We start from the raw sequence: 12,669 nt of genomic DNA, 5'->3' as shown, positions 1-12,669 counted from the left end.
ATGGTTTATACCAATCATGCAGTACATTCACGGACGTAAAACAAGACCTTCAAATTCTACAGTTAAGTAAGAAAGGAAATCATTGAATATTTTTGAAAACATTTTTATAAATATTGATCATGAATCCAACTCGATTTATACATACATTATCATTGTAGACTGTTATGCCTTTCAGCGTTCAGTCTGCAAGCCTCTGTGAATTTACTAAATGTCGCCACAATCCTCTATTTGCAACTAGTGCTGTGGCCTCATTTAGTTCTATATCTCTTAAATCATTAGAAACTGAGTCTAACCATCATCATCTTGGTCTACCTCTACTTCTCTTACCCTCCATAACAGAGTCCATTATTCTCCTAGGTAACCTATCCTCCTCCATTCGCCTCACAGGACCCCACCACCAAAGCTGGTTTATGCATACAGCTTCATCCATCGAGTTCATTCCTAAATTAGCCTTTATCTCCTCATTCTGAGTACCCTCCTGTCATTGTTCCCACCTGTTTGTACCAGCAATTATTCTTGCTACTTTCATGTCTGTAACTTCTAACTTATGAATAAGATATCCTGAGTCCACCCAGTTTTCGCTCCCATAAAGCAAAGTTGGTCTGAAAACAGACCGATGTAAAGATAGTTTCGTCTGGGAGCTGACTTCCTTCTTACAGAATACTGTTGATTGCAACTGCGAGCTCAGTGCATTAGCTTTACTACAACTTGATTCAATCTCACTTACTATATTACCACCCTGGGAGAACACACAACCTAATTACTTGAAATTTTCGACCTGTTCTAACTTTGTGTCACCAATCTGACATTCAGTTCTGTTGAATTTCTTACCTACTGACATCAATTTAGTCTTCGAAAGGCTAATTTTCTTACCATACTCATTGCACCTATTCCAAGATATTAGACTGCAGGCTTTTGGCACAATCTGCCATTAAGACCAAGTCGTCAGCATAGGCCAAACTGCTTACTACATTTCCGCCTAACTGGATCCCTCCCTGCCATTTTATACCTTTCAGCATATGATCCATGTAAACTACGAACAGCAAAGGTGAAAGATTACAGCCTTGCCTAACCCCTGTAAGTACCCTGAACCAAGTACTCATTCTATCATCAATTCTTTCTGACGCCTAATTGTCAACATAAATGCCTTTGATTGATTTTAATAATCTACCTTTAATTCCGTTGTCACCCAGTATGGCGAACATCTTTTCCCTCTGTACCCTGTCATATGCTTTCTCTAGATCTACGAAACATAAACACAACTGCCTATTTCTCTTGTAGCATTTTTCAATTACCTGGCGCATACTGAAAATCTGATCCTGACAGCCTCTCTGTGGTCTGAAACCACACTGGTTTTCATCCAACTTCCTCTCAACGACTGATCGCACCCTCCGTTCCAAGATGCCAGTGAATACTGTGCCTGGTATACTAATCAACGAGATACATCGATAGTTGTTGCAATCCTTCCTGTTTCCTTGCTCATAGATAGGTGCAATTACTGCTTTTGTCCAATCTGAAGGTACCTTACCAAAACTCCATGCTAATCTTACTAATCTATGAAGCCATTTCATCCCTGCCTTCCCACTATACTTCACCATTTCAGGTCTAATCATCTATTCCTGCTGCTTTATGACAATGAAGTTTACTTACCATCCTTTTTACTTCCTCAAGTGTAATTTCATGAACATCATTTTCCTCCTCCCCATGAGCTTGGGTGTTGGCAACACCATCAGGAATATTTCCTTTTATGTTGAGCAGATGTTCAAAATATTCCCTCCACCTCTCCAGTGATTCCCTGGGATCTATTATGAGTTCACCTGAATTACTCAAAACACTGTTCATTTCCATTTTCCCTCCTTCACTAAGATTCTCCATTACTGTCCAGAAAGGTTTCGCTGCTGCTCGACCTAGCCTTTAGAGGTTATTACCAAAATTTTCCTATGACTTCTTTTTGGATTCAACAACTATTTGTTTCGCTCTGTTTCTTTCATCTACGTACAGATCCCTGTCTACCTCAGCCCTTGTTTGCAGCCATTTCTGATGAGCCTTCTTTTTACGTTTACAAGCTGCTCTCACTTCATCATTCCACCAAGATGTTCGCCTTTTCCCATCTTTACACACAGTTGTTCCTAGGCATTCCCTTGCTGTTTCTACTGTTCTACAGCATCCCTGTATTCCACCCATTCTCTTTCTATATCCTGAACCTGCTTACTGTCTGTTGTTCGAAACTTCTCACTAATCATATCCATGCACTTCAGTGTAATTTCCTTATCTTGGAGATTTTCTACCCTTATTCGTTTGCAGATAGATTTCACTTTCTCTTCCCTAGGCCTTGAGATACTTCGTTCACTACAAATCAGATAGTGGTCTGTATCATTGAAAAATTCACGGAAAACTCTTACATTCTTAACAGATTGCCTGAATTCGAAGTTGGTTAACATATAGTCTATTATGGATCTGGTACCCCTAGCCTCCCATGTGTAGCAGTGAATAGCTTTATTATGCTTGAAGAATGTATTCATAACTTCTAATCCCGTACTAGCACAGAAGTCCAGCAAACGCTTCCCATTCCCATTAGCTTCCATATCTTCCCTACATTTAACAATCACCCTTTTGTATCCTTCAGTTCTATTTCCAACTCTCGCATTGAAATTGCCCATTAGCACTATTCTATCCTTGCTGTTGACCCTGACCACGATGTCACTCAATGCTTCATAAAACTTGTTAACTTCATCCTCATCTGCACCCTCACATGGTGAATACACAGACAATTCTCGTCCTAATTCCTCCAGTTGCCAAATCTACACACATCATCCGCTCATTTACGTGCCTAACAGAAACTATGTTGCGTGCAGTGGTATCCATGATACAGCTCTACCCCATACTCTGCCCTTCCCTTTCTTACACCCATCAAGTACACTTTATAATGTCCTATCTCTTCCTCGTTATCTCCTCTTACCCGAATATCACTTACTCCTAGCACATCCAGATGCATCCTCTTTTTTGACTCAGCCAATTCTACTTTCTTTCTTCTATAAGCCCCATTAATATTGATAGCTCCCCATCGAATTCCATTTCATTCGCCAAGTTGTTTCCCAAGAATCCCTCGCCTGTCAAATGGGAGTGGGACTCTGTTACTCCCATACGTCCGAGGCTTGCTTAAAATTTTCTGAGCTCAGTAAATTTATGAAGCAGGATGCTACCCTACTTACACATAGTCCAAGTGAGGATCTCTCCTCTAATGGGTTATGGACCACCGGTGGATTGTATAGTCCTAGCCGCCTGAGCACAAGGAGGGCCCTGAGTCAGAATATGTCCGAGATGCCCTCTCCCATTCTATAGCAACGGGTATCCCGACTCTCAGGACCACTTACTATGCCACTCAGCCGTTGCCCATGGTTCACGAACTGGGACGTGACTACATTAACCCACACCATGAACCCGATTTATAATCTGAATTAAATATTGGAAGAAATCAATATACTTTTGGAGGAGATAATCATAAAATTCTTTACACAAAGGTGCGTAAGTAATGCATTACCTCACACCTCTCCTCTTACATCAAACTCCCCACAACCTCCCCCCCAAGTCAGTTCTCAACGGCCTTCGAGGACTGCACTCAGTTAGCTTCAACACTTGATGTGAGGTGGACGGCACAGGGACGGGCTTGGAGGTGAGTGACCATATGGGCACACAGTGTACATTTCACATAGAGTTTTTGATTAGTTCATTCATTTTTTCCCTTTTTAATGCCCATATTGTCAACAACACAACCATGTTCAACTTGCGTCATTCAACATATGTCCACCTTTCTTCAACTCATCACAAGAAACTATTTTAATGTGGCATCATATTATACTATTTTATGTACAAATTCAAGAACATGCACATTTTGTTCACAATGTCAGGACCGAGCTCGATAGCTGCAGTCGCTTAAGTGCGGCCAGTATCCAGTAAGTGATAAAAATCATTGTTATCCGTATTGAAGATACTGAATGTAGGATGCTAAAAGGTTTGTTTTGTCACCTAGTCAATACGTCAATACATATATATCCAGTAATCGGGAGATAGTGGGTTCGAGCACCACTGTCGGCAGCCCTGAAGATGGTTTTCCGTGGTTTCCCATTTTCACACCAGGCAAATGCCAGGGCTGTACCTTAATTAAGGCCACGGCCGCTTCCTTCCACTTCCTAGGCCTTTCCTATCCCATCGTCGCCATAAGACATATCTGTGTCGGTGCGACGTAAAGCAAATAGCAAAAAAAAAATAGCACAATGTCAGGATAATTTTATGGTTAATTAAATTCGCATAGCCACTCATGTTGTTTTATATTAAGTATTCATTTAAGGACATTTTAACCTGTGCAATAACTGGACTTCATGTTTCACATAATGTTCATGTTGTGCTATTGTAAGATTCAAGATTGACAAGACGCTAATATGCCGCTTCACAAGATTCACAGACTTTTTATTCACTGATTTTAATGTGTCCTTACCATATTTCCAATGGTTTTATGTGTGACTGAAGATGTCCCATAAGAGGACGAAACATGTATCACCAATATAGTTTAATGTAATCTTATTAATAAAGACGATTACAGTATTGTAAAGGTGGAATTATAAATTAAAATTTTTGCAAGTTGTTACTTTTTGACAATACAGGCTCAAATATGAAATATATTATGTGCAATGTTGATATCGTGCTCGTAGCCACAGGATCTAAAGTTTTTTGTGGCATCCAAACCACAGGGACGTGACTTGTGACTTCAAAAATCCCATATGTATTGGCCAGGGTTTGAACCACAACTGCCTTGGTTGAGGAGCCAATGACAATGCCACCAGGCTATCACGGCCCCTAAAAGTTATGATGTTGATCTATCAAATCCCCTTTGTATCAGTAGATCACTATTTTTGAACAGTGGAACTAGCCTATCTCAGTGAATTTGCTAACATATGTAGTTGGGAATTAGGCTCAATGTGTTTATGTATTTTATGTGGAAAATATCTGCCAAATCAAACTGAAATTTTAAAGATGAGCTCTGTCTTATTGTAACCATATAAGAGTATAAACCCCAGATTTGTTAGAGTGGGAAATTTTGCAAAGTAATTTGTTATGTAAATGAGTGAAAATCATATGATTTTATTAAGTTAATTTGTAAGAATGGTTTATAATTATGAAATAGGGGAAAATAGATATTGTGTTATTTAGTATAATTCATTAGCTTTGGTGGAAATCTGTAGCCTACATATCGAATGGTAGTGGAGATTGCTCAAGATTGTGTAACATGGGAAAATGGTGGACAAATCGGAAGAGATGGTTTGAAGTCAGCAGCTCGAAAGCCCGGGGGAAGTTGGGATATACATGTTGTAGATCATAACTCATCAAAGTGAAGATTTCGTTGACTAGTAGGTGCTGGAAATATGTCAGGGAGAGCATGTCTACATGTTGAATTTTGGTGATGCTACCGTCATGTGGTTAGAGCCTATTTAAGTTAGCACGGGCAGGTAACACATGCTCATTATTCAGTGATATTCTGATTCTCTACTGTCTATTATGCTGGTAATTATGCTATTGTTTCTGCTATTGATATTCTTGTTTTGATTATTATTTTGTCATGCTGCTTCTAGGTTTGGACTTTGGTCCTTCTGCTTTAGATAATGTGACTGTTGAGTCTACTGTGACTTTCTAAACATATTGCAAGACTATTTCATGGCAAAGATCTTCAGACACTGTGGTTAAGTGAAGCTATTGGTGAAACTGTTCTCATGTTAACTGAATCAAAAGAGTTTATTCAAAGTTGATAATTCAGAAATGCTTATTCAGATATGAGGAGAAGTTGATGTTGTAAATGAAAGATAAGTCTTAATAGGGTAGAATACATGTGACAGTTTGAGGTTAGGGATCACACTAAGTGAATTGGTATGAATGTACATTGAGAGGCAGGTGTTGGTACCTAGTCCTTACAAAATAGAGTTTAAGTGTTTCAAAATGTGATGTGCAAATGCAATAAGGAATATAAACCAAGGTATGTAGTGTAAATATCTCAATTAAGAAGTGTATAGAAATGTGAATGATAAATGTGATGATGCATACATAATATTTAGTATCCTTGTTCTCTCTGAAGATTTTTTTTCGTCATTGATCATGAAACTATTCTGGATTTACAAGAAATTTGTTAAAAGCCTTATAAAGCTTATAAGAGCATAATAATGTTTAAATGTTACCATGACCGAGCTCGATAGCTGCATTCGCTTAATTGCGGCCAGTATCCAGTATACGGGAGATAGTGGGTTCGAGCCCCACTGTTGGCAGCCCTGAAGATGGTTTTCCATGGTTTCCCATTTTCACACCAGGCAAATGCTGGGGCTGTACCTAATAAAGGCCATGGCCACTTCCTTCTCACTCCTAGCTCCTTCCTGTCCCATCGTTGCCATAAGACCTGTCTGTGTTGGTGCGACGTAAAGCAACTTGCAAAAAAAAAAAAAAAGTTACCATGAAATTGAGTACGTACTTATGATAATGTTTGTGATGTTTTTCTTACCAGATTTCAAGTTGGATGACACTGCTCGTAATGCTGTCAATGAAGCAAAGAAGCTTTATGAGGCATTCTACAGCTCTCTGGATTTTAATATCATGGAATTTCTTAATTTTGGGAAGAAAGTCTGTAAGAATCACCAAGTTAGTCCAGATTCTGTCATGCAGTTGGGATTTCAGGTACGTGCAATATTAATCTTTTTTCCATTTATTATTTTCACTGGAATTAGGGCCTCCACCATTGTTATACCACCATAACACACAGGGCTGTGTATAATGATGATTTGTGTCTCTCCTTTCCATGAGGCATAGCAGGAGCCCAAAACCAGTACTAGGGACGTCCTGATAGCTGTCCGAGTTTTAGTTCAAGAATGCATCGACAACCAGAAAACTGTCTTTGCTTCCTTTTAATTATGGAAAAGCTTTTTACAAGGTAAACATGATACAGTAAAACCTTGTTAATTCGAAGTCGTTGAGACGCAAAAATCGGACTTTGAATTACACGATTTCGAATTAACCGCACATTCTTAATTCAGGAATGCGAACCCTTGCTGCAACAAAAAATATTCTAAGACCTGTATAGACAATTCAAATTAAAAGTAGAGACCACATTACTGGAAAGGTCACGGTGCAGAAAGGGGTATGAAGCAAGGATGTACCTTCTTTCCCAACTGTGCATTTATATTATTCAAATAATGCTCTTGAATAAATCACTGGCAAACATAACCTCATGCATCGAAAGATTCAAAGACGAGGACAAATTATGCTGGCTCCCTTGTGCATGTCCTTTATTCATTGGATTACTGTACTGAATGTGTTTTAGATGTCCTGTACTTGCACGGAAAGTGCCCAACACCTTTAAAACATCGTGGCTTATTGAACTTCCGTATGGCGAAGGGAAGAAGTCTCTCGCTTCTGTGTGCATTGCAACACAGTGCAATGACCCCCTTTGTACGATTTCCCAGCTGGCACTTCCCTCCTATAAAACCGTAAGTCCGTTCGGGCTCGGCATTAGAAAAAATGATGCAGTTTCATCGGCATTGACAATATTTGGTGCGTACAAATTGATTATATGAGCCATGCTTTTTCACCAACTGTTGGCATCGCTGGTGTTCGCGGATTCTGCTTCTCTGCACACTGCCTGCTAAGTGATATTATGGTGTTCCTTAAAGCGCTGAATACATTTATTTGCTTTACGTCGCACCGACACAGATAGGTCTTATGGCGATGATGGGAGAGGAAAGGCCTAGGAATGGGAAGGAAGCGGCCGTGGCCTTAATTAAGGTAGAGCCCCAGCATTTGCCTGGTGTGAAAATGGGAAACCATGGAAAACCATCTTTAGGGCTGCCGGCAGTGGGGTTCGAACCCACTATCTCCCGGATGCGAGCTCACAGCTGTGCGCTTCTAACCGCATGGCCAACTCGCCCGGTACACTGAATACAAAAGAATTAATGATTTTACTTGAACTTAGCAAATATGAAACGTACTGTAGACACACCGAAGTGAGTGAAAATACTGAAATCTACCCCAGCACGTTCTGGAAGACGTGTTCTGTAATGACGCAGATAAATTTTGAATTTAAATTACTCTGAAAACTTTTTAAAATATAAAGGCAGTTTTTGAATTAAAAGTCTGAATTTCGGTAATGGGACCGACATTATTCTCCGAATGACGAATTATCCGTATTCTGAATTAAACAATTTAAATAACATGCAAAACTGTACCTGATGCTTCCGGGAACAGGAGCTTCATCAAATTAGGCAGGACTTTGAATTAACCAATTTCAAATTATCGAGGTTCTACTGTAGGCTACTCTTATACATCAGCTGGAACATATTTGACTAGACAGTAAAGTTGTCAAGATCATCAAGAAGCTGTACTGGAATCAGACAATTCAAATTAAAAGTAGAGACCACATTACTGGAAAGGTCACGGTACAGAAAGGGGTGTGAAGCAAGGATGTATCTTCTTTCCCAACTGTCTGTAACTTATTCTCTGAAGATATTCTTCAAATCACCCTTGATAGAATTGGTGAAGGAATAAAGATGCAATGCAAAGCAAATAAACACTGTTTTACTAGCTGGTAGTTTAGGAGATCTTCAATGCCTTTTGAACAGAAGCAATGAAGTAGGTGAGGAGTTTGGTATTAAGGGGAGACCCTACTGAGCTTTTGGTCCAGAATGGGCCGATATGGAAAGGATCTGGTCATGACTTTCATAGATAAAGAAAAATGCATATGATAGTGTCCCCAGTGAGAAGGTTTGGGAAACCATGACTGAAAAGAGACTTGGAAGAGAAATGTTAGAAATGGTGCAGGCAATGTACAACAACTGTGTTAGCAGGGTACTGACCCCAGTTGGAAAGACAAAATAGTTTAGGAATAAGACTGGATTAAAACAAGGAAGTGTGCTATCACTTCTTTTGTTTATTATGGGCATGGACAAAATTATAAAGTAAACAAAGGAAGCCTATGGAGATAAAGAGATGAAGATACTATTATTTGCAGATGATCTGGGGGAAAAACAGCAAAGAAGTGCAATAACAACTAGATGTACTGAACGGAAAAATTGAGGAGTATGGCATGAAAATCAGTACAGATCAGAGCAAGACTATGGTGATGTTGAGAGGGGAAAGGCAAGGAAAGGGCACTGTGAAAACTGGAAGTCAGAGTCTGGACAGCTTTAAAAACCTAGGAAGTGAATTAATGCAAAATGCTAAGGTGGACTTGGAGATTAGCAGGAGGGTACAGCAGGGTAATGCATTCTACCAAAGTGTAAGAAAACTTGTTTGGAGCAAAGAAGTACCAAGGGAAAGTAAAGAGATAATGTACTATGCATCCATACTGACTTATGTAGCTGAGACTTGGACTTCGACTAGCAGGCAAGAGAGTAGAATTCAAGCCAGTGAGATGAAATTCTTAAGAAGTGTAGGAAAGATAAGGAAAGGCAGAGTGGGTGACGAAGATGTTAGGAAGGAAGTTGGGATAGGAAAGCTAAATGAGAGAATTGAAAAGAATAAAATAAGGTGGTTTGAACATGTAAAGGGGATGGAGGAGAATATAATTCCAAGACAGATGCTGGAGGCAAAGTGTGAGGGCAAGAGAACAAGAGGAAGATATAGAACAAGGTGGATTGAATCAGTGAAGAGCGGCATAAGAAGACGAAATTTAGACTGGGACAAGATCGTGGAAGAGGGATGTTGGAAAGAAAGAGGAAGATGGAGAAGTGCCAGAAATACCCCAAGCCGGCAGGAGCTGGATAAGGAGAAATGATGATGATGATGATGATGAATGAATCCAAAAACCAAAATTGAGGTTTTGGCATAAAAATTACCCCATTCCTCGGGGCACAGGGCAATATAATTTTTTTATATGTGGCCATTTTTAAATGTCCTGCTGAGGTATTTAAAACCCTTTTTGCAAGGCCACGCCCACTTCCTCGATGAATATTTTTAAATTTCACTATATTCCATATTTCCGCTTTTGAATTTCTAGCGATTCTTGGCATACTGGCCTAGTCATCTGTGGACAGTTTCTGTAGTTACGTACACAGAGGAACATTACAAATAGTCAAATTAACCCGTTCCCCGTTATAGACGACCAATCATGTCTGGCAGATAATGCCCACCACATGTCCTTTATATTTTTGTTTACGTTTGCTGAGGAATATTCCAAGCTTCAAAATTCAGATTGGGTTCAGTGTGTTATATTTACCAATATTTCTTAACTGGAGCTAATACTTTAATGCTCGTATGTGATGTGGCTTAGCTCAGTGGAATATATAAATAATTTTTAGTATAAACTATTCTAATCTTTCAACATTTACAGATCGGTCATTACTGCTAGGGGTACACATTTTTATCTGTAAGGGCTTAATAAGTAGAGTATGTTAAAAACTGTTCCTGAAGAGAGGAGAAGGACTAAGGAAGGAGATATATATTGTGCTTGGAAGTTCTGATGCAGCTACTGTAATTTTATACAAAATTAGCTTTTTCTCAAAATGTTATTTTTCAGTATTCAGAATGTTGTTAGTGCAACAGTTTTTGCCTGATTGTCTTCAAACTTGGCATGCTTATATTACCATGTGAGAGGCATACAAGTTGGTATCCATTTTGGAAAATAATGATATCAGACAGAAGATATCTAGAGTCAAATATGAAAATTTGAGAATTTCTAAACAGGAATACATAAAGGTGAAAGAAAAAGTTCTGTAATAACATCAGTAATGTGATTGTTCAAATAATAATAAGTTACCAATTATTATTCACATACCCCTAAGAACTACCACAAAAAAGTTTTAAAGTAAAAACTCAAAAAATGGTCTGCAAGGGATGTTTTGAATTTATTCAAATTATTTTTATAAAATGTGTTAAAAATCTGAAACTATGACACCAAAATGTTCCAGATTTTATGATAATCTTAACTTTGGCAACTTTACCCAGCACCTACATTGTTAGATAAAACGGCCGTGATCGTGGTTGAGAACGGACCAAAAATCGCCCGGATCCAGGCTCTTACAATCTACACTAAGCACCAATAAATTAGTCTACTTGATAGAAATGATAAGATGAAGTCACTCATATTTATTAAGGCATGATTTATGAAATTGAGAAAAAGAAGTTCAGTAATTCTATTACTAATATATACAAACACATAATTATAAGATTGCGGTGCAGGGCCCGTGAACACTCATTGATAACATAGGTGTACACAGGATAAAAGATACAAGGTTGGCAGTAGGCTAGAACTTAAGAACTTTCGATTCCTTTATTTATCAGAGTTTTAAGATTATAAGAGGGAATTCCTATCACCTGGAATTTACCTTCTTGAAATCACTCTTGTGATTGACGTCGTCGAATTATTCATCTCATTTAAGCTCCTTCTCTTTGCCTTTCTTTGTTGTTCATCATGAAATCAGTTGTTATTATTCTCTGTTTGGTGTAAAGCCTATTTTGGAACGGGGCAGACATAGCACCACAAGGAGTAAAATAAAAGGTCAGTGAACAAAGAAAAGGAAAAATGTTTACCTCTACCTAACTTCACAATAACAAAATGTTCTCCCACGAAAGGAAAGGACAGGTTATGTATCGGCATACAAAATCGAAGAATTATATTAGAAACAAGGCAAGACATTAACAGTCATTCAGAACTCAATCACACAAGTAGGGAGATAAGCAAGGAGACCAGAAAATATTGGATTTGGTACACAATCTTATCACATATAAATAGAGCACCAGTATTGAGTAGCTCCTCATATCATCTCATAAGGCGGTAGAATCCCATCACTTAACTTCTGTACAAATACTCATATTTCTGCAACAGGTAACTGAACGCAGTTTATGGGTTCATAATACCTTGGCAGAACGAGTGGATGAATATGCAGCGGAAGCTCGCTTGACTGAGCCGACAGTGCATACCAAAAAAGAAAAGTCTCCAGTAAGCCATGGCAAATAAAAGAAACAGGCACAAAACCAAATGTCATCAAAATATCTTGCATTGTTTATAATCAAGATACAAGGAGCGCAAAAGGAAAATAAAGGAAAACAAGGACACCGCAGCTTGGAATGGGCTGGCTGAATAATGAAAGAATGAATAAAATCGAAATGACTAAAACACCTCACATAAAGGAATGCAAAAAAGGAAACGATAATTCAAGTTATCATGTCCGCCAATACACCCACATAGATGTGAAGGAAAACATTAACGTTGCATAAGGTTAAGACACTACTAAGTATAAATTATGAGCCTTCCATGAGGAACTATGCTTACATACCATGCAAATACAGAGGTGATTGGAGCATTCATCCTAGTCAGATTATGAATTGTAACGTTCAATATAAGGAATACAATCCTCCATCGGGATAGTAAGACAAAATCAGGTTAGCAAAATTCACAGAAGAAAAAGCTCATTCCTGCAGATGATCATAGATATTCCAACAGAATATCACAAGAGTGATCTCGCTGCTGTCTGTTGTGACCACCATATTAAAATCTTGTCACAGATAGTAAAGACCAGGTGAATTGGCCGTGTGGTTAGGAGCGTGCAGCTGTGAGCTTGCATTTGGGAGATAGTAGGTTCTAATCCCACTGTCAGCAGCCCTGAATATGATTTTCCGTGGTTTCCCATTTTCACACCA

The 12,669-nt window shown here is 38.8% G+C and overlaps 1 protein-coding gene across 4 annotated transcripts in view; it reads left to right on the top strand.

The window, feature by feature from the left end:
• CPT2 (Carnitine palmitoyltransferase 2) overlaps positions 1–12,669 on the top strand; it is a 118,053-nt gene that overhangs the window by 67,959 nt on the left and 37,425 nt on the right. For all 4 annotated transcript variants that reach the window (XM_067145874.2, XM_067145873.2, XM_067145875.2 and 1 more), the window contains exon 9: positions 6,545–6,714. In XM_067145874.2, coding sequence (XP_067001975.1) covers positions 6,545–6,714 — 170 coding nt within the window. The remainder of the gene's footprint in view (positions 1–6,544; positions 6,715–12,669) is intronic.

This window comes from Anabrus simplex, chromosome 4 (assembly GCF_040414725.1).
Source record: "Anabrus simplex isolate iqAnaSimp1 chromosome 4, ASM4041472v1, whole genome shotgun sequence".
NCBI lineage: Eukaryota > Metazoa > Arthropoda > Insecta > Orthoptera > Tettigoniidae > Anabrus > Anabrus simplex.
Note: the sequence above shows the minus strand (reverse complement) of the source record. Positions and strands in the feature narration are given on the sequence as shown.